The 27,237-nt window shown below is 38.6% G+C and overlaps 1 protein-coding gene across 6 annotated transcripts; it reads left to right on the plus strand.

The window, feature by feature from the left end:
- On the plus strand, positions 1 to 27,237 carry bin1b (bridging integrator 1b). 6 transcript variants are annotated; one of them, XM_038302301.1, is made up of 16 exons: positions 95 to 436; positions 12,580 to 12,660; positions 12,743 to 12,797; positions 12,899 to 12,993; positions 15,568 to 15,663; positions 17,413 to 17,520; positions 17,841 to 17,933; positions 20,826 to 20,911; positions 20,989 to 21,064; positions 21,149 to 21,204; positions 21,287 to 21,331; positions 21,704 to 21,746; positions 21,934 to 22,071; positions 25,009 to 25,062; positions 25,163 to 25,264; positions 26,889 to 27,237. In XM_038302301.1, exons 1-16 carry the CDS (start codon positions 356 to 358, stop codon positions 26,988 to 26,990), a joined length of 1,311 nt encoding a protein of 436 aa, XP_038158229.1. In that variant the 5' UTR covers positions 95 to 355; the 3' UTR covers positions 26,991 to 27,237. The 6 variants fall into 6 exon arrangements, with proteins under 6 accessions (XP_038158230.1, XP_038158228.1, XP_038158231.1 ...); XM_038302300.1 differs by lacking the exons at positions 25,009 to 25,062; positions 25,163 to 25,264; positions 26,889 to 27,237 and adding exons at positions 24,316 to 24,339; positions 24,572 to 24,862 and having other exon boundaries at positions 8 to 436; XM_038302305.1 differs by lacking the exon at positions 21,934 to 22,071 and having other exon boundaries at positions 98 to 436.

Raw genomic sequence — 27,237 nt, forward strand, 5'->3', positions numbered from 1 at the left:
TCTGCTAATAATAACAGGCCGCTGCGCCTTTAAGAGGCTGAATGCATATCTGCTCAGTTTGAGGTAATTAAGGAGGAGAAGGGTTCAGAGCTGCTGCTGATCACCGAACCGAACCGAACCGAACCTCCTGCTGCTGCTGTTCTTTTCTCACAGACAGACAGACAGACAGACAGACAGGTACAGGTCGGATTAAATTACGCATTGCGCCTTTAAGAAGCTGTCAACAGGATTAGAGTTACGCACGGCTGGCCGAGGTCGCGCGCACCGGAGCGCTTTTTACGCACAGAGGAGCGACATTTGTCCCTCTGGTTTCTTCCTCTCCGTGGGCCCGGACACAGCTTCCACGCAGCGCGACATGGCAGAGATCGGGAAAGGGGTGACAGCCGGGAAACTGGCCCTGAACGTCCAGAAGAGGCTGAGCAGGGCGCAGGAGAAGGTAGGCAGGCAGCAGGACGCGGTGTCAGGGTGTGAAACTGGATCCCTGGGCTCAGAAAGCAGCAGTTTGATGCTGGTCCGGGGCTCCCTGGAGCTCTGGAAGCCTTTAGCTCATTTTAAAGTTTAAAGATTAGAGATAGAAATGTCTAATTAACGCAATTAAATGCTTTATAACAGGGTATTAAACTCATACATTAAAAACATACTAGAAATGTTTAAAAAGTAGGTCTACATTAAGATATTAACTGACAATTTTACAAAATACATTTAAATAAACCAAGAAATGTTCATTTTGAATGTTAAAAGCACTAAATGAAATATATAAAGCAAACATGGAGAAGAAGCTGCTTTGATCACATGAGGCTGAACTGGACTTTTTGCTCCATTTGTTAAATGTGTATAAATTTACTCTTTGTCAGACAATATTGTCCCAAAAGTTAGAAAATTTCTTTTCAAAAAATAAAATCCCATCTTAAAATCTGAGTTTTCTTTCGTTATCTTCTGCAGGCCAGTTAGTTCTACGTCAGCCTGAACACCTAAATTCGGCCAATCATGTATCAACGGTCAATCAAATGTTTTCGGTCATAGCATCTTGATTCATATGTCGCAGCTAATATACGCAACGGTTGAAATCAGAATCCTTCCCTTTCCCATTGAGTTGCGTCCCAGTGTTCACGGGGATGGACGTCTGTGTCTTCGGCAGGCGTAGAGCTAACAGAACTGGCAGCGTTGCGAGGCAAGGGCTCAAACATGTACGGCTGGAAGCCTTCTACACCAAACCAAGCTTCTGGCGCCCTGGCGTCCTCTTCCACAACATCTTCGTCCCCGCTTTCCTCCTCTAAATAAAAAATGGATGACGGAGGAGACTCATCCACGACCTCCGACACTAAACTCTCCTCCTCTTGCATGTTTCCGCTGTCCATAGCGTTCCTTGACAGCGTCGTTTCTAAGTCACCAATTTAGTGCTACTTGGTCCCAATGGAATTTCCCATTGGGAACCTGCTAGCACTAAGATGCTAACTGGTTAGCAAGATGCTTCCGACAAACCGGCCACAACCAAACTTGCTTGCAAACCTTCCGCCACAACAATCCCGCCCCCTTGATAATCGACCAATCACATTCACTTTATTCACTCGGGTAAAGTTGGGCACCATTCAGGAGCATTTGGGAATGCAACGACTTTAAGATCAAGTCAGAGTCACATGTCAGAGCGGCCTAGTCAAAGCCCAGACCTAAAATCAAATGAGAATCTGTGAGAAGACTTGAAGGGCTCAAAGTTTTCTGCAAAGAATGGGCTGAAATTTCAGCCTGCAGATGTTAACCCCCCACCCAAGATCTGCAGCTGGACCTAAAACCAAAGATGGCTCCACTAAGTCCTGACTCAGGGCCGCTAAATGCAAACATTTTTGTGTGCATAATCGTCCCTCCCCTTCACTAAAATCCCAACAACCATCAAATGATGCGATTTAAACTCAATTACACTGCAAAAATGACCTGAAAATAAGTACAAATTTCTTAAATTAGGTGTATTTACCCTTAACTTGAGCAGATAAATCAGATAGTTTGCCAATGGAATGAGTATTTTTACTCTTAAAATAAGATAATTAGATAATAGTGCACAATGCAATAGTTTTTTTCTTATGTTCCATTGGCAAAATGTCTCACTTCCACAATTCAAGAAAAAAATAAACTTATTTTAATAAATAATTACTTTTTTGCAGTGTAAGTGAGGAAAAAATAAAAAGTTTCCATATTTACATTAAGAATTAATAAGCTGTGTGGTGCAGCAGGACTCCTATGTATCAGAAACATTTAACATTTATATAAACATAAGAAAAGAGTTCCTAAGGTTTCTGGTAAAGGAAGAACTAAATTCCCAATAGATCCTAAAAGTGTTTTATTATTTAATACTTAACATGATGATTAGAAAACCCTTTTTAACACAGTTTCTTCTGACTGGATGTTTGGAGTCGTTTTATTTTAGACGAGACCAGAGTAGAGATATTAGAGTTTAAAGCCAAGCGCTACCAAACACCCGAACCCTGCCATTAAGCACAGCGATGGCTGTGTGATGCTTTGGGCTTCGTTTGCTGCTATAAACCCAGAACACCTGCAGGTATGGACTGGACCATGAACTCCTCTGTAGCTTGGTCCAAACTCCCAAAAAGACGAGCTGGCAGCCGATCTATAGCAGAATGTATGAACGAGGAAACGGCCTAGTCAAAGTCAGGATCTCATCCTGGCTGATACAGTTTGGGCCTTAATGAAGCTGTGCAGCAATCTCAGTAAATTCCTCTGCAGTGAGGTGAGACGGATGATCTCAGAGGGAAAGGATGGCTTAACCTCAGAAGCTTCTGGATCACAGGGTTTAGATTCACCTTTTTTACAATCGTTCTGGTTTCGTACAAGAATCAAAGCTCTCCCACATTTAGCTTCTAAACAACAACTTTAGATCCAGAAAACTTTCAAACGACGGACCAAAGTGTCTGAATAAGACCTGAGCGACAGTCTGTGTGGAGCAGAGTTCTTATTGTCGGCTCTAATCACTCTTGTTGCTTAAGCTGCTGAGGTTTTGCCCTTTAATCACCTCGGAGCCACACCAGGAGCGCCATCGCTCGTTAGCTCAGAGAGCCTGGACAGACCCGGTCCTCCTCGGCTCTATGGATGCTTTGAATCACAGCAGAGTTCAAACATGTTCCAGGCTGCAGCTGCTGGTCAGACGTCGGTCAAAGACGCTGGGTTCAGCCGCGGTACAAAACAGGAAGACTTTAACGGAGCTCTGGGAGGGACTGGAGGCTGGCTGGGGAGCGCTCCTTGGTTGGGTTCTGGATTTGGTTGGGGACTCAGTTGGTGTTCGGTTGGAGAATACCTCAGTTTGTGTGGGAAGCATGGCTTCAACACATACATGACTGTTCCATTAACGTCCAACTCTGTTTGATACAATTTAAAATTCTACATAGGCTGCATTACTCCAAGGTTAATGTGCATAAAACATTCCCAGACATATCGGCCTTGTGTGAGAAACGTGAACGTGCGACCTTATCACACAGCTATGCCCTTTGCCATAAAGTGCAAATATGCTGGGGTGACATATTTTTCTTTATTCCTTTATTGTTAATCTCCCATTGAGAATAACAATCTCTTTTTCAAGGGAGTCCTGGCCAAGATCACATTACAGTTTACAATTACATCTATCTATAATTAGGAATTCCTAAAACAGTTACAAACCATAGATCTTATTTCCAAACCTTTGAGCAATCGTTTAAAATGTCCGATTGGAATCAAATCCTGAAGATTGTTCCATGCTGTGGGGGCAGAGTACTGAAAAGCCGTCTTTCCAGCTTCAGTGCGGACACTAGCTACAGACAGAAGCAAAGACTCTTGGGAAGGTTTCATTTCCTGTCTGGGATTCTGGAAGTCCAGATAATCCCAGATCCTGTTCTGATCTTTCTGGGAATATCTGATAAGCTCTTAAAGCTTACTGAAGGACAGCGGCGCCTCCTGTCTTTTGGTGTTATAACTGCCAAGAAACCGATCCTTTTGCATTGGAAGGAAAAAGAAGTACGGTCATCTAAGCGCTGACCTGAACGACACCTTTCACCTGGAGAGAATCAGATGCATTCTAAAAGAAAAACTGAGAGAGTCTGAAAAAACTTGGCAGGCGTTAAATAACTGACTATAGCCAAAGCGTAGCACTCCTGGGGGAGGGTGGGGGGGGGGGGTCTCTTGTATTTGATACTTAATTTCTTTACAGCGCGATTCTGTTTGTTGTTTTTTATTTTCAGTACCATCATTATTGTAGTAACTTTACTAGGGATGCACGATATAATCGGCGCCCTATCGGTATCGGCCTTAAAACTGAATATCGGACGTCGGCCACCCCACCGATATTTAACCCGATATTTGATCAGCTTCTGAGTTTCTAACGTCTAAAAAAATAAAAAGTAAAAATACTACTTCTTCTTCTTCCTCAAAAACTTCTTTTTTTACAGACTTAAAAACTTCTAAAGACGAGGGAAAAAATATTGATCCATTAAAATATCCCAATATCTTCATATGCTGATATATTGCCATTTAAAAACACCATATCAATCTCTTTTACTAATGAAATATTGCTATATGTCATCGTTATGCTACGAAATCCCCCCAAAGTTCACCAAATGTTGCCATATTTTTATATGTTGATATATTGACGCGGTATCGATCTATTTTACTAACAAAATCTCACAAGAATTTGCAAAATATCACCAGAGTTTGTAACAGAACGATGAAATTTCACCAGATTTTGAAAGTAAAATAGATCGATACCGCGTTTTTAAAAATCAATTTGATATCAGCGTATGAAAATATATTTGAGTATATTATTTTTCAAAGTGTCAGAAATGGATAACAAAAGTGCTATTTTCAATGACTACTTATTTTTGTCCAGCTTTAACATCGGTATCGATATCGGTTATCGGCTACATGAGTTTTAAAATATCGGCATATCGGATAGGCCAAAATCCCAATATCGTGCATCCCTAGATTTTACTGTTTACACTGGAAAAATGATCTAGAAATGAGTAAAAAATGATTAAAATAGGTGTATTTACTCTTAATTTGAGAAGGTAAATAAGATAGTTTGCCAATGTAATTAGTTTTTTTACTCTTAAAATAAGATAATTAGATAAAATGCACTTGAAATAAGACAATGTAATTGTGTTTTCTTATTTTAAGGGTAAATTTTCTGGTTCCATTGGCAAAATTTTTCTTTTATCTCCTTAATCCAAGAACAAATGCACTTATTTTTAGAAAAAAATTACTTGTCTAGATTTCGATTTTTTCCAGTGTATTATGTTTTTATTATCTTTATTTTTATTATAGATATTGTCACTTTGCCTGTTTGTTGTTTATGCATCAGGCTTTTTCTTAAAAGGAAACATGTAAATGTCAGATCAAGTGTCTTGATAAAAGAAATGTTTCACTATGAAATATATCTGAAACAGATCTGGTTTGGGAGCAGCCCTGGTTTCAGTTGGGATTGAGTCGGGACTGATTGGAGAGCGGTCCTTGGTTTGGTTCTAGATTTGTTCAGAGTTTCATTTCGGGTTTTTAGTCGGGGTACTTTTGGTTATAGTCTGGTTAAAGATCAACCTGAGGTTGTTTATTGATCAACTATTGGTTAATTAAGGGTTGACACGCTGATGTCAGAATGAGGTCATTTTTGTCTAAAAGTAAAAATCTTATATTTTTGTGGGCAAATCTAAAATGTCTAAATGCTTTGTGGAATTTTCCATCACCTTTTAAATGAACATTTTGTTCTGCAATAAATATTTCCATTATATAAATGGGTCATTTTAGTGGATTTAACCTTTCTGGGTCACTTTGCTCTACGTTTAATTGCATTTTACTGGCCATTTAATTGCATTTAATGGGCAGTCGTGGGTGAGCGGTTAGGGTGTCAGACTTGGATCCCAAAGGTTACCGGTTCGACTCCTGACCCGCCAGGTTGGTGGGGGGAGTAATTAACCAGCGCTCTCCCCCATCCTCCTCCATGACTGAGGTACCCTGAGCATGGTACCGTCCCGCCACACTGCTCCCTTGGGGCGCCATTGAGGGCTGCCCCCCTGCACGGGTGAGGCATAAATGCAATTTCATGGTGTGCAGTGTTCACTTGTGTGTGCTGTGTCACAATGACAATGGGAGTTGGAGGAGTTTCCCAAAGGGCTTTCACTTTCACTTTCATTTTGCAGAATCTGACCCGTTCTCATGAGAAATTCTTCTTTACATCATTTCTCTTCTAATCTAATCATAGCGCTCCATCTCATTTGGCAATTTTTATTCCATTCATTTCTATTGAGAAACATTTTTTTTTAAAATCACTCATGGCTTCTTAGTCCGTGCAGCTAATTTCTAATACAAATCTACAACTTTCCTTTTTTTTGGTTTAAACTTAGATAAAACACAGTCCTGATTTCTGATCCTCCATTAGGCTTAGAGACTTAGATTTATTTTGTCATTTTGTTTACACTCGTGTAAACAAAAAGAATTTTCATTTAAAACAGCTGTAGACAATTTATTATTATTTATTATGGGTCCAGGTTCCATATAAGGCAAGCCAACATGTCATGTAATGTCTGTTCCTTTATTTATATGTAGTCCATCTTAACGAGTTGAAATTGAATCCAAAATGAATTTATTTTGATCATTCAGTTTAAATTAGACAGATTTATGCCTCTAAGAGACCCAAAAATAATGCAACAAACTGGGAAAAAAAAAAAAAAAAAACACATTCACTTCATTACTTCACTGGATATTTACAAAATTATTTTCATTTTTAATACATTTGATTAAATTAACTTGAATTATGTCTATTATAACAAACTTTATTTGACGGGGCACTAAACGTACATTTTTAATACAATTTAAGTTTTTAAATATTATATGAATTCATTTAATAGTAAATTTGGTGCCTCACAGCCCCCTCTTTGAGCACCCCTGCACTAACCCATTTCTGCTCTTATATCTTTTAAAAAAAATAAAGTTTTATAATTAAAACAGACTTTAAAGAGATTTAAACCACCCAGAAGATGCAGCTGCTTATCGATAACAACAGACTTTAATCATTATAAGTTATTTTAGATATGACTAATAAAGGGATATTCTACAAAGGTTGATCAATTCAACTAAGATGTTTAATGAGGTCTATACATTTTATTCACTTCAATGCAGTTTAAATATAAAATGAAACTATTAAGCTTCTGGTCAGTTTGCCTTTTTCTAAAATATCTTCCTCTCAACATTCCTGCAAAGTAATTTCTCTGATAAAGTAAATTATTATTGATTGATGGAGCCTTTCTGCTGACGTTCGGCGTAGATCTGGGAATGTCAGAAGCTCCTGAATGAACCGGGAAGAGCAGCTGCTGCCTTCGTGACTCCGCTGACAGAAACAGCCTCCGCATTCCCGTCACGTCTGGTGAGGGATCTTATTTAGGAGCATTCCAGCAGAGGAAGCTTCCCTGCATTCATCAGAGGAAGTGGATGGAGACCAGATCACCTCTGCAGACACCGAGTGGAGTGACCGGGTCCAACCCGTCCCGTTACCCTATTATCCCTTTTCAGGGGTTGTTCTTCTCTAAAGCTGCATCTCATTTCATTAGATTAACTAGAAGGTTATTAACCCAATAAACTCAGATTAAATGAAACGCAGAGGACACACAGGAGGGCGTTTCAGAAGAAGCTAGCCGTCCGCAGAGGGCTGCTTCTAAGCATATCTGTAGAAAGTTGAGTGGAAGGAAAAACTGTAGTGGGAAAAAGGAAAAGCAAAGAGATAAATGCAGCCTATCAAGCTAAGCCCATTACAGAGAGTCACAGACCGTTCTAGAACATTCCAGATCCACTTCAAGGGGGTCAATTAAAGGAAACGGTCTAGTCAAAGTTCAGAACTTAATTTGTCAGAGGATTTTTTTAAGGAAAAGTTCGATCATATTCAGAATTCAAACTTTAAATCTGAAATGATTCCATCCTGTTCAATAAATGATCAGTGTTTTTAATTCAGAGTAATTTTCCTGTGAATGTGCTTTACTGGAGGCATCCATGTTTGTCAAAGAACACTACTGCCACCTACTGGTTAGTGACGTCACGGTGCGGTATCGGCTGTTGATCAAGTCCCAGTGCTGTATCTGGTGTTTGTCACAACGCGCTATTATCCAAGTCATCTTGAAAACATTCTTCTTCCAAATGTTGGCTACATATTACGGGTTTTTTCTCTGGCCAGAAGTTCGATGGCAAATCCTAATTTTTTAAGGGGATTTACACTTAATTCAAACCTTTTTTGCTTATTTCTAGACTGTTTTTGCAGTGTAATTCTGTAACCAACAGATCCTCCCTCTGCACTGGAAAATAAATCAAAATACAGATGAGTACATTTTTTCTTAAAATTAGTGCATTTGTTCTTGGATTGAGGAGGTAAAAGAGACATTTTGCCAACGGAACAAGAAAATTTACATTAAAAATAAGACAACACAATTGTATCGTCTTATTTTTAAGTGCTTGTTATCCAATTATCTTATTTTAGGAGTAAAAATACTCATTTAATTGGCAAACTATCTAATTTACCTCCTCAAATTAAGAGTAAATACACTTAATAAAAAAAAAATTACTAATTTGACAGTCCAAAAAACATTCCTGCTACACTGGAAAAAAAGGATCTAGAAAAAAGTAATAATTTCCTAAATTAAGTGTATTTACCCTTAATTTGAGTAGGCAAATGGGATAGTTTGCCAGTGAAATGAGGACTTTTACCACTAAAATAAGATATTTAGATGAAATGCACTTGAAATAATGCAATTGAGTTTTCTTATTTTAAATATAAATTGTTTTGTCCCATTGGCAAAATGTATTTTATCTCCTCAATCCAAAAAAATGCACTAATTTCAAGAAAAAAAGGACTTATTTAGATTTCAATAAAAAGCAAAAGACGTTGGTCACACTGCAAAAAAATTAAGTATCAATAAGTCTTTTTTTTTCTTAGAATGTGTGCATTTTTTTTGAATTAAGGAGGTAAGTGAAACACTTTGCTAATAGAACAGGATCATTTTAATTTAAGGGAACCCGTCCGTGGTGGATCAGGAATCAGAAAGGTGGAATAACTCTTTTTTTCACTTTTACCCGATGTATTCCAGCATCCAGCTGCCATGCACGTGGGCATTGTCAGTTTCACTATAGCTCTGGTGAATTTCAATGGTGAAGTCCTCTGGAAATCTTCAATAATTGTTGTTGATTGCAGATGTGTCTAGTAGTTCCCATTGATTTAGCTTGGAAAGCGGGGAGAATGGCGCTAGGCTTACCGCACCGTGACGTCACTGCTGGAAGATGGCAGGAGGGAGGGGCTACTAGATTTGGGCAAAAATGGCCGCTTTTGGACTCGGTGATTAACTCTAAATTCATTAAATCACAGCGAGCATATTAGTTTTAGGTATAGATGGTCTTCTCCTTTAAAATCTGAGAAGGAACTAGAGTTTTATTTTGAGGCGGTCCTCCATCATCCCGTCAAATCGTCGTCCCTCCTTCAGATCAGCTTTTTGCGATCAACTTCTCATTAACGGTGCTTAAAGTTTGCTAAAGATTCACAGCAGTCCGTTTTATTACAGCCTCTGATGTTTCTGGTTCTGATCAGACGGATAATCTAAAATTAGTTTTTATGATAATATAAAACACACTGGAAAAATACATAAATCTAGATAAGTATTTTTTTAGTAAAATAAGTGCATTTGTTCTTGGGCGGAGGAGGTAAAAGAGACATTTTGCAAATGGAACAAGAGCATTTACAATTGAATTGTCTTATTTCCAGTGTATTTTATTTAATTATGTTATTTTAGGAGTAAAATATTCATCCTATTGGTAAACTATCTCAAATTAAGGGTAAATACTTAAGACGTTTTACTTATTTCTAGATGGTTTTCACAGTGCAGTCTCTCTCATCTAAAGCGAACTCCTCACCCATGGAGGTTGTCCTGCTTGGCTTCAGCACCTGTCCTCCTCGGCTGTGGGCGGGGCAGCTATATTTACCCCTCAGACCTTCTCCTCATAGCTGTTAATACCCCTCAGCCTGCCTGTAAATATGCTGGAGGCTATTTCTGGGCTGAAACCCAACACTGACGGCTGCAGGGCTGATACTCATTTGTTCTTGTCTTTGTGAAATCATTCATTTTTATTATAGTAAACTGAAGCTAAATTTCACAGAAATGCTACAGATCCTCCTGCAGACAGACCCTGCTGAGCTGCGATCCTCACCTTCTGAGGCTCTGAGGCCTGATCTTCAGACTCAGAGACGATGGCTGATTTATTCTGAACCCACAGATTAGTCGCCCCCAGCAGAGCGTCACCCTGACTCACCCGCTTTCCCTCAGCCCGAGGTGTTGGCGTCCTCTCCGGCAGCGGAGGGGAAGTCCCCTCCGTCGCCTCGTCACCGGATTACAGCAGCAGGTGGTGGAGGCCGGTCCATGTGCTTCGCAGTAGGTCATCTGATCAGATTAGCCGCTGACCCGCTGCGCCTGACCGCAGAGAAACATGGATGTGATTCCAGCTCAGACCAAAACCCAGAGGAGAGAAACCCGATAAAACTAATGCAGAACAATTATTCAGATAAAGTTTATTTACTATTTGTTTACAAAATGAGATCAAATTATCATAGAAACTATTATTTCTATAGCGCCAATTCACATCATGTCATCTTAAAGGAAAATCAATTGATTGCATCATTTTGACGCCAAGGCAATCCCTCACACTAAGCATGCTTGTAGCGACAGTGGAGAGGAAAAACTCCCTTTGAACAGGAAGGAACCTCCAGCAGAACCAGGCTCAGTGTGAGCGGCCATCTGCTGAGGCCCACTGGGGTTCAAGGAGACAGAAGCAGACATAGAAAAAGAAGCATAGATACAGAAATAACTTTTATATCTAGATTATTATAAACTACATCAGAAAATGTGTGATTAATAAAGCAGTCAGAGAACAAACTCTGAAAAAGAGTGTTTAAATTAAAACTAATTTTTTAAAAGAATTAAAAACTATACTATAAAGATCAAAGGAGGTCGAAGTTATGAAGAATTAAAACTAATTTGGTGAAAAAAGTGTTTTAATTCCTAGCATTGAATTTGTCTTCAAAAAATTATTTTATTTTTAATTTTTTTTATTCAAATAGAGTCAATTAACAACACATGTCATCTCAAGGCACTTTACAGTTTACCAGATTATTATTATTATCACCATTATTTCATAATTACATTTTAAAAGCTAGTTATATAATATGTTTACGGAAGAGGATTAGGGCCAGTGGGAAAATTTTTTTTTAACTGATTTTAAAATTTTATTTCAGTTCAGTACGGGAAAAAAGTCAGAATTCTGACTTTTTTTATTGTCAGAATTCGGAGATTAAAGTCAGAATTCTGAGATTAAAGTCAGAATTCTGACTTTTTTCCCATACTAAACTGAAATAAAAAAAAATAGTTATTTATTTATTTATTTTTCCAGTGGCCCTAATCCTCTTCCGTATATGCTTTTACATGCACAAGTCATTTTTCTTTTACAAATGGAATTCAATTCAGAAAAAACAAAAAAAATAAATCCCAAAAAGCAAAAGTGAAGTTAGGATTTTCTGTATTTATTTCAAGAAGGCTTAAATTACTAAAAACAGACATGAAATTACTTTTTAAGGCAAACATTTAATAAAAAAATAACATGTTTTTTTAAATGTCTAATTTATGCCCTACGGTTAATAACCTTTAGCAGTTTTCTTTGTTGCGTTTCTCACCTGCTGCTGCTGAAAACCTCCTGAGGTCTGAAACGTACCTGAGCAGAATCAGAGTAACTCAACTCACCTGTGAGGCGATGCTGAGCTCTGATTGGTCAGAGATTCAGGGCTGATCTTTCCTAAACAATCATTAATGAAACTCAAACACTTGCTCTATAAACTCACTTTCCTTCATCTGATTGGCCTCATTCAGCTTTTCTCTCTATTAAACTCCATTTTTTAAATTTTCTGAAAATAGTTGGATTTTAGGAGCAGAAAACAGAACGTGAACTCTGGAAACCTCAGTTTCATCATAACTAAACACTTCAAGCTAAAAGTGGGGCCCAGAAGCCCTGACCTTTGACCTCACATACCATCATGTCCTAATAATATCTGGTCCGACTCTTCTTTGTGACATAATTTACTACAAACTGAGTTAATTGGTTGCTTTTAAGCCCATTTTTAATAGTTTTCCAATTCAGTGCCATTTCTGATTGATTAATTTGTTTTAATCAAATAAATAATCAGTGTTTAGTTTGTATTTTTGTGGTAATTATAAGTCTGGGGCTTTTATAGCTAAAGTTTTGTCTCCATTCTAGATGTTTCTGTCTCTTTCTTTACCTCCAACATCAAATGTCTGCATTTAGTCCAGAAATAACAATATGAAGATGGATGGATGGATGGATGGATGGATGGATGGATGGATGGATGGATGGATGGATGGATGGATGGATGGATGGATGGATGGATGGATGGATGGATGGATGGATGGATGGATGGATGGATGGATGGATGGATGGATGGATGGATGGATGGATGGATGGATGGATGGATGGATGGATGGATGGATGACTCGTGTCCGGTCGCCCCTGCAGGTCCTCCAGAAGCTGGGTAAAGCTGATGAGACTCGGGACGCTGCCTTTGAGGAGCTGGTTGCTAACTTCACCAAGCAGATGGTGAGCTGCTCTTCATCTCGCTCCGCTGCTCCACCTTCATCCCGCCGCTCCTCTTCCTCACTGTCTGTGTTTGCTGTTTCAGAATGAAGGCAGCAAACTGCAGAAAGACCTGAAGAGCTACATGGCAGCGGTCAAAGGTCAGTCTGCTGCAGACAGGAAGCGGTCTGGAGATTCCTCAGCAGATCCAGCAGCCAGTCACAGGTTGCTTTGAATAACGGCGACTCTGTGTTCGTTCCAGCCATGCACGACGCGTCACGGCGGCTGCAGGACTGTCTGGCTGACATGTACGAACCTGACTGGTTTGGAAAGGAGGAGCTGGACGCACTGGTGGAGGTGAGACACCTTTAAAGGAGGTTAGAAAAACTTCCCGCCCAGAGAGGAGCATGGAAGGCGATCTGGAGAAAACGTGTCTGACTTCCCTGCATGTTGATGTTTTCCCTTCTTGGCCGTCTGTGATTGTGAGCTGAGCCTCCGGTTTCTTCCTGCTGATGCTCTCTCTCCTCTAACTGCATGCCTTTCTGTCGCTTCGCTCTGAAGGAGATGATAGAGAAGGAGCTGGACAATAACCTGGAGGTAAAAACCGCTGTAATCTGTTCTGATCGGAATTATGCCGTTGATGGGTCGCCGTTCGTAAAGTTAAGAGGTCAAAAATTAGGAACAACATTTATGGTTATTTAGTGAGAAAAATAAGGGGGCTATTTTTTTTCCTAGTCATTTTTTTATGTCATTCATTTATTTATAAAAATCTTACTATGTTAAATAAATATTTACTTTGGAGCTAAATATTGAGTTTGCAAATTGAATATTTAGTTTGTTAAATAGATATTTAGCTCCAAACTAAATATTTAGTTTAAAAACTAAATATTTAGTTTATTAAATAGATATTTAGGTCCAAGCTAAATATTTAGTTTAAAAACTAAATATTTAGTTTATTAAATAAATATTCACTTTGGAGCTAAATATTGAGTTTTCAAATTAAATATTTAGTTTGTTAAATAGATATTTAGCTCCAAACTAAATATTTAGTTTAAAAACCAAATATTTAGTTTATTAAATAAATATTTAGTTTGTTAAATAGATATTTAGCTCCAAACTAAATATTTAGTTTAAAAACTAAATATTTAGTTTGTTAAATAGATATTTAGCTCCAAACTAAATATTTAGTTTAAAAACCAAATATTTAGTTTATTAAATAAATATTTAGTTTGTTAAATAGATATTTAGCTCCAAACTAAATATTTAGTTTAAAAACTAAATATTTAGTTTATTAAATAGATATTTAGCTCCAAGCTAAATATTTAGTTTAAAAACTAAATATTTAGTTTATTAAATAAATATTCACTTTGGAGCTAAATATTGAGTTTTCAAATTAAATATTTAGTTTGTTAAATAGATATTTAGCTCCAAACTAAATATTTAGTTTAAAAACTAAATATTTAGTTTGTTAAATAGATATTTAGCTCCAAACTAAATATTTAGTTTAAAAACTAAATATTTAGTTTATTAAATAGATATTTAGCTCCAAACTAAAGCATCAGCTAGCTAAATATTTAGCGACTATGCAAATTCCCTTGCCAAAAAGCAGAAGTGAACTACCAAAGTAAAAGCCTGGGAATCTCTATGCTATTTATACTAAATATTTAGCTTGGTTCTAGCTAAATATTTAGTTTGTTAAATAGATATTTAGCTCCAAACTAAATATTTAGTTTAAAAACTAAATATTTAGTTTATTAAATAGATATTTAGCTCCAAGCTAAATATTTAGTTTAAAAACTAAATATTTAGTTTATTAAATAAATATTCACTTTGGAGCTAAATATTGAGTTTTCAAATTAAATATTTAGTTTGTTAAATAGATATTTAGCTCCAAACTAAATATTTAGTTTAAAAACCAAATATTTAGTTTATTAAATAAATATTTAGTTTGTTAAATAGATATTTAGCTCCAAACTAAATATTTAGTTTAAAAACTAAATATTTAGTTTATTAAATAGATATTTAGCTCCAAGCTAAATATTTAGTTTAAAAACTAAATATTTAGTTTATTAAATAAATATTCACTTTGGAGCTAAATATTGAGTTTTCAAATTAAATATTTAGTTTGTTAAATAGATATTTAGCTCCAAACTAAATATTTAGTTTAAAAACCAAATATTTAGTTTAAAAACTAAATATTAAACTAAATATTTAGTTTAAAAACTAAATATTAAACTAAATATTTAGTTTAAAAACTAAATATTTAGTTTGTTAAATAGATATTTAGCTCCAAACTAAATATTTAGTTTAAAAACTAAATATTTAGTTTATTAAATAGATATTTAGCTCCAAACTAAAGCATCAGCTAGCTAAATATTTAGCGACTATGCAAATTCCCTTGCCAAAAAGCAGAAGTGAACTACCAAAGTAAAAGCCTGGGAATCTCTATGCTATTTATACTAAATATTTAGCTTGGTTCTAGCTAAATATTTAGTTTGTTAAATAAATATATAACTTTTAGGTAAATATTTATGTAACAAACTAAATATTTAATTTGCAAACTAAATATTTAACTCCAAACTAAATATTTAACAAAGTAAGACTTTGTTAAATAAAAAAACAAAAACCTTATTTTTCCCTTAAAACACGCTAAACCAATAAGTTTTGCCTACTTTACAAACGGCGGCCCGTATAGAATAAGATGAAGTGACCACATAGACTGTGTCATTATCCCAGAGTTTTCACAGTGTCCGGCATGAGACAATAGTGCCTCAAACAGAAAACTAGTGCAAGGTTACAGCACAACACAGGAAACGACCTTCTACAGGCCCTGAATCAGAGTCCACACCTTTAGGAATAGAGGATCAGTGCAGAAACAGCCTGGCAGAGTGAAAACAGGTTTACCATGAACAAAATGTTTGCCTTTTTCAGGACACGGACACGCTGTGGTTGAGCTTCCATCAGAACCTGACAGACAAATCTCTGCTGTGCATGGACACGTACCTGGCTCAGTTCCCGGAAATCAAGGTGAGTTCCAGAATCAGGTCTGGAAAAGGGACAATGACCACAAAGAGATGCAAAATAATGAAATGTAGACATTTAATGACTTAAAAGAGACACAAGAGGGCAGCAAAGAGGCGTATTATTAACTCCGACAGTAGTAACCATTGAAAATTTCCCTAATTTCCTTTATGGGTCCTTGACCGGACCTTGATGGGTCCTTGGCCGGTCCTTGATTGATCAGTGATTTGTTCTTAGCTAGTCCTTGGCTGGTCCTTGATTGGTCAATGATTTTTCCTTGGCTGGTCCTTAATTGATCCTAGATTGATCATTGATTTGTCCTTGATTGGTCCTTGATTGATCAGTGATTTGTTCTTAGCTAGTCCTTGGCTGGTCCTTGATTGCTCCTTGGCTGGTCCTTGATTGATCAGTGATTGGTCCTTGGCTGGTCCTTGATTGGTCCTTGGCTGGTCCTTGATTGATCAGTGATTTGTCCTTAGCTAGTCCTTGGCTGGTCCTTGATTGGTCCTTGGCTGGTCCTTGATTGATCAGTGATTTGTCCTTAGCTGGTCCTTGCTTGGTCAATGATTTTTTCTTGGCCAGTCCTTGATTGGTCCTTGGCTGGTCCTTGGCAGGTCCTTGATTGCTCCTCTGCTGGTCCTTGCTTGGTCAATGACTTTTCCTTGGCCAGTCCTTGATTGGTCCTTGGCTGGTCCTTGGCAGGTCCTTGATTGCTCCTCTGCTGGTCCTTGCTTGGTCAATGACTTTTCCTTGGCCGGTCCTTAATTGGTCCTTAATTGATCCTAGATTGATCATTGATTTGTCCTTGGCTGGTCCTTGATTGCTCCTTGGCTGGTCCTTGATTGCTCCTTGGCAGGTCCTTGATTGATCAGTGATTTGTCCTTAGCTGGTCCTTGCTTGGTCAATGACTTTTCCTTGGCCGGTCCTTAATTGGTCCTTAATTGATCCTAGATTGATCATTGATTTGTCCTTGGCTGGTCCTTGATTGCTCCTTGGCTTGTCCTTGATTGGTCAATGATTTTTCCTTGGCTGGTCCTTAATTGATCCTAGATTGATCATTGATTTGTCCTTGATTGGTCCTTGATTGATCAGTGATTGGTCCTTGGCTGGTCCTTGATTGGTCCTTAATTGATCCTAGATTGATCATTGATTTGTCCTTAATTGATCATTGATTAATCATTGATTTGTCCTTAATTGATCCTTGATTAATCATTGATTTGTCCTTGGCTGGTCCTTGATGGGTCCTTGGCTGGTCCTTGATTGCTCCTCTGCTGGTCCTTGCTTGGTCAATGATTTTTCCTTGGCCGGTCCTTAATTGGTCCTTAATTGATCCTAGATTGATCATGGATTTGTCCTTGATTAGTCATTGATTTGTCCTTGGCTGGTCCCCTATAATTCCTTTTCAAACATCAATCTTCGTACTAAAATATTCTCTCAGTCATGATTTGTGGACATTAAGATCTCAAGAGAAGCGCCATCTCCTGGTCAGACCCAGTAAATCAGTGAAAGGGTGGAGTCAGAGTAGAAAAATATATAAGAGGGGGTCACTCCAGTGGCTGGAAGTTGGAGGGGATTTTGCTGGGAGTTGCAGGAATGTGAACTGCCATTCTGCTGGCGTCTGACTGGGAACGGCCATTTTAAATGGCTGCTACTGTAGGAGACAGATTCCAGGACATCACAGCAGCAGATAATGACCTTTAGTTTTCTTAAAGACTCACTGCTGGTTTGGTTTTCTGTCCATCTGATGTCAACCAGTCCCGTATAGCCAAGCGAGAGAGGAAGCTGGTGGACTTCGACAGCGCCCGCCACCACTTTGCCTCTTTACAGAAAGGAAAGAAGAAGGATGAAGCCAAGATCGCCAAGGTAAGCAGCAGGAGCAGCGGCTGGTTCCTTTCAGCAGGTCGGGTTTGGATCTGAATGCAAACCAACTGGAAACGTCTGAATTTAAGGCGGGATGGAATTATTGTCAGCTCATGAACAACTGAGGCTGCATTAGTTCAGTCCCACCTTAAATCAGTTGGTTTCAAACGTATCTGATTAAATGTGTGAAAGCAATAAAGCAAAGGTTAACTTACTAATGTACATGTTTGCATTTGTCTTGAATTGTTCTTGTTTGACTCCTGTCCTGCTCCTTGTTTTCTTCGCTCCCGTCTCTTACCGTCCTGCATGGTGTGCCGTGTTAGCCAGCAGCCTTGTTGGAGATGGCCGCTCCCAGCTGGGCTCAGGGTTTGATTTCTGCCCACCAGGTGGCTCAGACTAACCTCTCCTACAACCAGGTGAAGCTCGGGCTCGTCTCTTCATCCTCACTTAGAAAAAGGAAAAAAGGAAACATGGTCTAAAGATCCTGATACTAAGTATTGAAATAATTTGGAGATCCAGTTAAATGATCAATATTGGTTTTGTTTTCATACATTTATTTTCAGATTTCTTTCAATAAATACAAACCTTTACATCTTAGTGCTTAGGACCAGAATTTGGACAAAGAAGACAGGTGGTTTGAAGGGGGCGTGAAGGAAGCCATTTATGTTAAGAAAGAAAAAACAACCTTAAAAGGGGGGGGAGAGAGACTCAGATTTCACCTTTCAAATACCTACAATACAGGAATAGAGTTATCATTGCAACCCCCCCCCCCCCCCCCCCCCCCATACAGGGGACCAGAACATCTGTAACAAATCAACTAAATGACTAAGTGATTAATTCAACTATCACACTTTATCAGACACCGAGTCCAATAAACTGACTAAGAAACAAAGAAACATATCATCTGAGAAACCAAACTAATCATTTAACTGACCGACTGAGCGATCAACTAACTAATCATCCAACCAGCCGACCAACCAGCTAAGCAACTAGCCAGCTAACTAACTAAAACAAAGAAACATTATCTGAGAAACAAACTAATCATTTAACCGACTGACTGAGCGATCAACTAACTAATCATCCAACCAGCCGACCAACCAGCTAAGCAACTAGCGAACTAACTAACTAAAACAAAGAAACATTATCTGAGAAACAAACTAATCATTTAACCGACCGACCGGTCTATCGACTGACCGACTAACTAATTAATTGAGAAACTAGCCAACCAACTATCTAACCAAATAACTAACCAACCAGCTAATAAATTAGCCAACTAACTAACTAAGCAACTAGCTAACTATCTAACTGACTAACTAAAGCCTGATTTATGCTCAGACACCAGGTCGTCTGCGTGTGTGTCACATTTAACGTAGATAAGCCCCGCCCCTTCTGCAGATACTCTCCCAAACTGTAGGTGACCTCAGACAGTGCCGCAGACAGGAGGCCTCTGATTGGTCAAATCTATATCCGCTCTACACTATCCGTATTTCCTGTTTGGTTCCTTACCGGCTTGTTTTGTTTGTATGACCACCATTGGTGAAACGACTGGTGAAGATGGACCAGCTAGAGGAGTGGGGTGCGCGAGAACGCTGGGACCCTTTTTCCACCTGGATCCCGCTCTGTTTGGCCCCCTAATGTCCCTTGGCCGTATCTAGACCCACAGCTAGTTCCTGATTGGCCCTCTGGCGTTGCTGCGTGGAATAACAGCGCAGACCACGCTTCAACATTGAGCATAAATCAAAAATATCTGCAACAAGTTCACTGCGACACGCTGCTGCAGGAGGATAACCAACCCTTAACTAAGCAACTAGACAGCTAACTAACCACCTAACCAGCCAACAGACTTACTAACTAACTAACTAACTAACTTATTGTCTGGATAATTAAAAACCACAAATATAAATGTATGACTTTACTGACTTAACTAAAAGAAAAGCAACTAACCAACTAACTTAAAAGTTTACCTATCAAATACTCTGATAAAACAAACAAAAAACTAAAATATACCAACAAATTGGTGTTAACTGATAAGGAAGCAACTCCCAAACTAACTAACATGTTGACATCAAATTAACTAGCTAACTAACAGATTAACTAACACAAAAATATACATAACAATCTGTTTGCCTGAGTAATAAAGTGACACGATAATAAACATTTGGGTTCTCTGACAGGTTAGCAGCTAACCAGCTAACATAAGCCTTTATAGGGCAAGTTAAAGTTTTTGATGACTTCCATCTCCCAATGGAAGAAGCCTTTTTTATCCTTAAAATAAGATTATTTGATATTATGCACTTCAAATAGGAGACTACTATTTTTTTCCTTATTTTAAATGTAAACTTTCATTTTCCTTTTGCAAAGTGTCTCATTTACCTGCTCAAAATGCACTTATTTTAAGACAAAATTACTTAATTTAGATATTTAAAGTCTTTCACTAAGTGCCATATAATACAGAAGAGGATTAGGGCCACTGCTCAAAAAAAAGGGTTAATGGATTTTTTTTATTTTATATCAGTTTAGTATGGGAAAAAAGTCAGAATTCTGACTTTAATCTCAGAATTATGACTTTTTTCTCAGAATTCTGACTTTTTTCTCAGAATTCTGACTTTTTTTATGAATTCTGACTTTTCTCAGAATTCTGACTTTTTTTCCCTCAGAATTTTGACTTTTTTATGAATTCTGACCTTTTTTTTATAATTCTGACTTTTTTCTCAGAATTCTGACTTTTTTTAATAATTCTGCCTTTTTTCTCAGAATTCTGACTTTTTTTATTAATTCTGACTTTTCTCAGAATTCTGACTTTTTTTCATTAATTCTGACTTTATTTTCAGAATTCTGACTGAATTCTGAGAATAAAAAAAAGTCAGAATTCTGAGATTAAAGTCAGAATTCTGAGAAAAAAAGTCAGAATTTTTAATTTTTTTTCCCCATACTAAACTAAAATAAAATGTAAAAATCAGTTAACTTTTTTTTTTTCCAGTGGCCCTAATCCTCTTCCGTACTATAAAGGGTTAAAGATGAACTAATCTAACTAACTAACCTACAGAAAAAACTAAATAACAATGAGGGGACAAGCTGAACACTTAATCTAATTAACTGAATAACGTGTGAGTTTAGGACTAGTTAATGGACTAACTAAACCACGTTAATGAATAATTGATTTCTGTGTTTCTGGGACTCAGTAGAAGCTGATCTTTTGGTTTCCCCCTGATCTTCTCGTCTCTGCCGTTTAAACCTGCTTTGAGCTGCGTGTCTCTCCTCAGACGGTTCTTTGGGCGTCTGCCTTTATTCACTGTCTGTCTGCGCAGGCGGAGGAGGACCTGGGTCGGGCTCAGAAGATCTTCGAGGAGCTGAATGTGGAGTTACAGGACGAGCTTCCAACTCTTTGGGACAGGTGAGAAACGGACCGGTCCAGATGTTCCCTGCAGCTGTGGGATCCAACCGTAAACAAGGTGTTTGTTTGTGTTTCAGTCGTGTTGGCGTCTATGTTAGCACATTCCAGAGCCTGGCAGGTCATCAGGAGAGCTTCCACAAAGAAATGAGCAAAGTGAGTAAATAAAAAACCCCTGTTCAGTCTGTCGAACTAAAGATGATTTCCTCGGCCGGTAACAGCTGGGTCTCCTCTGAGCAGCTCAGCCAGAACCTGAACGACATCATGACCAAACTGGAGGAACAACGGCAGATCAAGTAAGTTCAGCCTGAAGCTTTAAAGATTCCAGAAAACCTCTGAAAATGAAAGTAATTAACGTCAGATCGCCATCTGGTGCAGAAAAGATGCTACTGCAGCAACAGGGAACGGAGACGGTGCAAAGAGGTAAACTGTGCTGCATGCATGGCTCTCCCTGCTGCATGTCTTTCTGTGCACCATAACAGTCCAGCCTGCAGATCCTCAATCTGATGGATTTTAGTTCATAAATAAACCGAATGATCAAGGTTTCCAGTTTGTTCCTGGATAAATTACTAATAAAGCTCAAGGTGACCTTGGCTGGCTCTCAAGTTGCCCTATGACTGATTTTCAAACAATTAACTTGAAGAGCATGAAGAAAGGTTAGATTTTTAAGCATAGTGGCGCCCTCTTGTGGATGAACACTGATGGTTTTTACCCTTGAATCCTCCTTATCTGAGAGTTTCCTCCTCATCCTTAATGATTAGTTTTTTTTAATGGTATCTTTTTCTCTCTTCCCAGTGAGGAAGCCAACCACAGTGAATCGACTAGCCCTGCACCAAAGGTAAACAGAATAAAAGCAATAAAACACAGAATTTATGATGGAAAACTTTACTGGTTTGAAGTCTCCGAGGTTTTAGACGACAGTCGATTGTTTTTAATTTTATTGTCTAACCAACATGCGTGTTCATTACTGCGTTTGCATGTGTGCACGTTGGATCGCTGCATACCTAACCCGCCTCATGGTGCAGAAGCTCGGACCTCCGCCCAACCGGCCTCCACCCAGACTTACCCCATCTCCAGACCCCAAACAGCAAATCGCTGGCATGTTTGAGGAAGAGGCTTTAGAACCAGATGCTAACACAAACTCCTCCAGCACGACACAAGAGGTCAGGCAGACGCTAAGCTATCCTACCTTAGAACAGATATAGTTTCCTTTTCACTGTTTAGTTAAACCCTGATACCTGCTCTGATGTTCCTAATTTGTCTGTCATTGATCTCATATTTGTAATAGTGGCCAAAGATTTTAAACTTTTTTAATATTTGACTTTTTTTGAGAACACAGTTGTTAAACAGAAGAGACCCAAGGGTTCAACCCAGAGGAACCCCTTTAGTTTAATCTCTAATTAAAAAGTGTTTAAAAGTTTAATTCAATGCAGTTCAGTTCGTTTCTATAGCTCCAATTCACATCATGTCATCTCAGGTCACTTTCCAGTTCACCAGATCATCCAGTCAGATTGATTCAAAGTTTTCTAAGGAAAACCAGCTGATTGCATCGACTCATTGACTCTTCAGCAATCCCTCACACTAAGCATGCTTGTAGCGACAGTGGAGAGGAAAAACTCCCTTTGAACAGGAAGAAACCTCCAGCAGAACCAGGCTCAGTGTGAGCGGCCATCTGCTGAGGCCCACTGGGGTTCAAGGAGACAGAAGCAGACATAGAAAAAGAAGCATAGATACAAAAGGCAACTGTCAACCAGCTCCACAGGCGGCCCCGTCCAGGAAACACACAGCCAGGCAGACGAGCTCCGAGCCAGCTCCCATGTCAGAGGATGAAGAGAGCACATCCAGTTAGTCACAGTCAGAGAAACAGGACTACACTGGAAAACAGGCCAAGCTCCAACATCTAGAAACAAAGGTGTTGATGGCAGCAGCACAGCTGATATTTCTCTCCAGGATGGAGTCACGGCCAAACAGGAACAGACCAGATGAAGCTACTATGAGAAAAAGCAGAGAGAGCAGAACGTTAGAGATTGAACTAACAGATTCTGCAGAGTGGGAGAATAGAGATAGAATGAAGCAGAATGATGAAATGGGGGTCTCTATGTCCTCCAGCAGTCTAAGCCTATAGCAGCAGAACTATAGAGATATCTCAGGATAACTAAAAGATCTGCCTCCCATTCTGCTTTTAGAAATTCTAGGAACCACTAGTAAACCTGCAGATTGAGAGCGAAGTGCTCTGTTAGGAACATAAGGAACAATCAGATCTCTGATATCAGATGGATAATAGCATGTATAGGAGGTAAATGCTAACAAAGATGGCTCTAATGAGCCGTTTGATTTTATTCTATTTATTTATGCTAACAATACGGAGCTGTGTGTGTGTGTGTGTGTGTGTGTGTGTGTAGCAGTGTGAGCCCTGGGCGGGGGTGAACCTGCTGGACTGGGATGTTGAGGTTTTACTTCCTGTTACAATTCCAGTTCCCAAGGTGGGTTTGTGTGACGCTGAGGCCAGTTTAAAAAAAGGAATGTCTTTACATGCATTCTACTCTCTACATAAATTTAAAAAGCCTTTGTTATTTTTAAGTTCTCACATATTTTTAGTTTAAACTTTAATGGTTGATCACCTTTAGATTGCATGTAAACACGACCGGTGTGGTTTTCCGTTTCTCATATCTGAGTTTATTTCACCTCAGTTTGCATGAATAATCTTTGGCTTTTTTAATTTTATTTCTTTCTAGTTATAAAACAGCAGGCTTTGCATGAGATCTTACAAAAATAATACATATACAAATATCTGATGCTTGTGCAAATATCTGATGCTTGTGACCCGGCAATTTAACCACTGTTAAATTGTGAAAAACAAAAACTGCTTTTTGTGACAGAAAATTTAAGAATTTAAGAAAGTCCTTTAATAAAAAAAAACGAACTTGTAATTATTCAAAGAACATTTCCTGGTTCTTGATGATGCAGTAACCAGACAGCCTACAGGACGTTTTTATTGACCACTAAAGCACATAAACAGAGACACACTTATTATAAGTGTTCTGACTGTATTTTAACAAAAGGATTTTTATCAAAAACATAATTAATGTGCACAAATAAGGATTAGTTGTGTTAAAAATACATGTAAACAGACTTTTATGGGCCCCCCCCAGGAACTTGGGGCCCCAGGCAACTGCCTAGTATTGCCTAATGGTAAATCCCGCCCTGGTCCCGGGTCCCTTCCAGTTCCCACAATCACAACTGATGATAATTTAGAAAAAAAAAAAATAATAATTTCAAAAACAAAAAGGTTGAGAGAAACATCTTTAGGTGAATAAATGAACAGACGTGCCGTGAAAAGTCATCCGAAATGGTGTTTGTGTGAATAAATTTGGTCTTTCGTCTTATTCCTCATTGCTTCACGATAGACGCCATCATGGGACGCATCGTGGGTAAGTTTATAAATACTCCTCAGACAACTACACTCTATATCTACCGCTACAAAGAGTTAAATTAACTATCAACTCTATATTTACTCCCTTTGGCTTTTTAAATCCCTCCCTTGTGGTTTTATGCCAACATTAAACTCAAACGCTCCTCTGGTATTTCCTTTCATTCCTCTCCTTGATCTTCCTTATGATCCCAAACACACCTTGCTTTGCTACACAACCCTTGATTTTATAGCAAGATCAGAGCGGCACAGAGCAGCTTTCCCAGCAGGAGGACGATCAGTACCAAGGACAGCCCCAAACGGGCTGGGATTATAGCGACAGCAACTATCAGAGCCGCACTCCGCCCAGCTGGGACAATACGGAGAAGGCTGAGGGTCAGGACACCTGGACTGAAGACCCAGCATACGCAGCTCAGTCGTACTCTGAGCCAAACTGGGATGATGATGGTGATGATGCCTGTGTTGAACAGGGAGATTGGGGCCAGGAGGAGGAGGAGGTAGAGTTATAAAAGTAGAGAAAGTAGAAGACGCCTTTAAAAGAGCCTCAGATTTCCTGTATGACGACCTTAATTCCTTAGACCTTTATTTTTTCTCCACTCTAAAGACTTTTCCATTCCATCGTTTAGCAGAAATGTGTTTGTTTAAAGCATCTGGCTTTTTCTTTCTGCAGAGCTCTGTAACCAATGGCTCCGATGCTGAACTTCCTCCAGGGTTCCTCTACAAGGTAAATCCACCTCATGTTTATCTCCACCAAAGCGAACGGTTATGTCAGATAAGTAATTTCATTGGTTTCTATCCTCCTGACACCCTGCTTTGTAATCCAGGTGAAAGCAGTACATGAATACACAGCCACTGACAACGATGAGCTGGAGCTGAAGGTCGGAGATTCTGTGCTGGTTTTGGCTTTTGACAACCCAGACGAACAGGTTGGTGTCATCTGCATTGAACTTTAGCACCTAGAAAACAGGACCAAAGCCATGTGGTGATGCCAGAAACTCTGCCAGAACTAACCACCAAAGGTTTAGCTTCCTGAATGACTGATTATCAATTAATGACCAACTCTTTACCACAATAGCATGTTAATAAAGTTTTTTTAGTCCCCAAATGTTGTAATAGTTAACAAAGCAACTAAATGACTAAGTAATTAATTCAACTATTACACTAAATGACTCTGTGTCCGATAAACTGTAAAACTGGAATTATTGGCGCTTTAGTGATTGATTATTATATTATATATTTTTTATTTTTCTCTTTTTTTATTATTTTTCTTTTTTGTCTGTTCGTGGACATTAATTGTGTCTAAATAAAGAGATTGATTGATTGATTGAAACGGACTTCAAATTAAGAAACTTATTGTCTGAGAAATCCGATGAATCATTTAACCAATCAACCAGCTAAGCAACTAGCCAATTAACTAACCAACTAACCAGCCAACTGACTGGCTTACTAAATAACTAACTTACTACCTGAATATATAAATACCACAAATATAAATATATGGCTGAACTAACAGCAAAGCAACTAACCAAGTAATTTACAGGGTGACCTATCAAACTAACTAACTAGCCATAACCAAAATGAACCAAAAGAGTTAGTGTTTACCAACAGGGAAGCAACTCTGACATTAACCAACTAACCAACCAACCAACCAAAATGTACAAAAACAGTTGGTGTTTACCAACAGGGAAGCAACTCAGACACTAACTAACCAACCTACCAACCAACTAACTAACTGTAATCGAGATGTACCAAAAAAGTTAGTATTTACCGACAGGGAAGCAACTCTGACATAAACCAACTAACCAACCAACCAACATGTACCAAAACAGTTAGTGTTTACCAACAGGGAAGCAACTCAGACACTAACTAACCAACCTACTAACCAACTAACTAACTGTAACCAAGATGTACCAAAAACAGTTAGTGTTTACCAACAGGGAAGCAACTCAGACACTAACTAACCAATCTACCAACCAACCAACTAACTATAACCAAGATGTACCAAAGAAGTTAGTGTTTACAGACGGGGAATCAACCTGGACACTAATGAACAAAATTAACTAATAAACCAACCAACCAACCAAAACGTACCAAAACAGTTAGTATTTACCGACAGGAGCGGCACTAACATGTTTACATCAAATTAACTAGCTAACTAAGGACCTAACTAATTAATTGGCACAGAACATATACCTAACATGCTGCTTTGCTGAGTAATCAAGTAACACAATAATAAACCTGTGGTTACTGACTAACTAACTAGCTGGTTATAGCTGACAGGCGAGCAGCTATAACCAGCTAACTATGGGGCTTAGAAATGATACAAAAATGTAGCAAACAAAGGAAACTCTGTAGCAGCTCGTATTTTTAAATGTTGGTTCCTGAAGCTGAAATTTAACTGAAGGAAAAAAAAGAAAAAGAAGAAGTTGTATTTAGTCCAAAATTGCCAGTCGATGCTGTGAAACCAGTCAGTCTGATGCTGATTTCCTTTAAATCCTCTGGTTTCCTGTAAATCAAGCCTTTGATGCGATCTGTTGTGTCTGTCTGCAGGATGACGGCTGGCTTCTAGGCGTCAAGGAGTCTCACTGGTTCCAGAAGAAAGATATTTCAGCCAAAGGTGTTTTCCCCGAGAACTTCACTCAGAAGGTTTGATGTGACTGCTGCGCACCGATCCTCGTCCGACTCTCTGATATCGTTTTCATGCAGACCCTGACACCATGATAATGATTAGATCCTGAAATGTGCACTGAAACAGAGCATCCTGTCTGATGAACACAGTGATGGATAACAGTGCCTGTCTGTGCAGTTATGCAATGTTACCAGATGATAAACAACTTGCTTTCCACTGACTTTTTTGGTAATCGTGCAAGCAAAAATAAAAAGGAATGTAAACAAAAAA

This window comes from Cyprinodon tularosa, unplaced genomic scaffold (assembly GCF_016077235.1).
Source record: "Cyprinodon tularosa strain WSP-4 unplaced genomic scaffold, ASM1607723v1 ctg486, whole genome shotgun sequence".
Classification (NCBI taxonomy): Eukaryota; Metazoa; Chordata; class Actinopteri; order Cyprinodontiformes; family Cyprinodontidae; genus Cyprinodon; species Cyprinodon tularosa.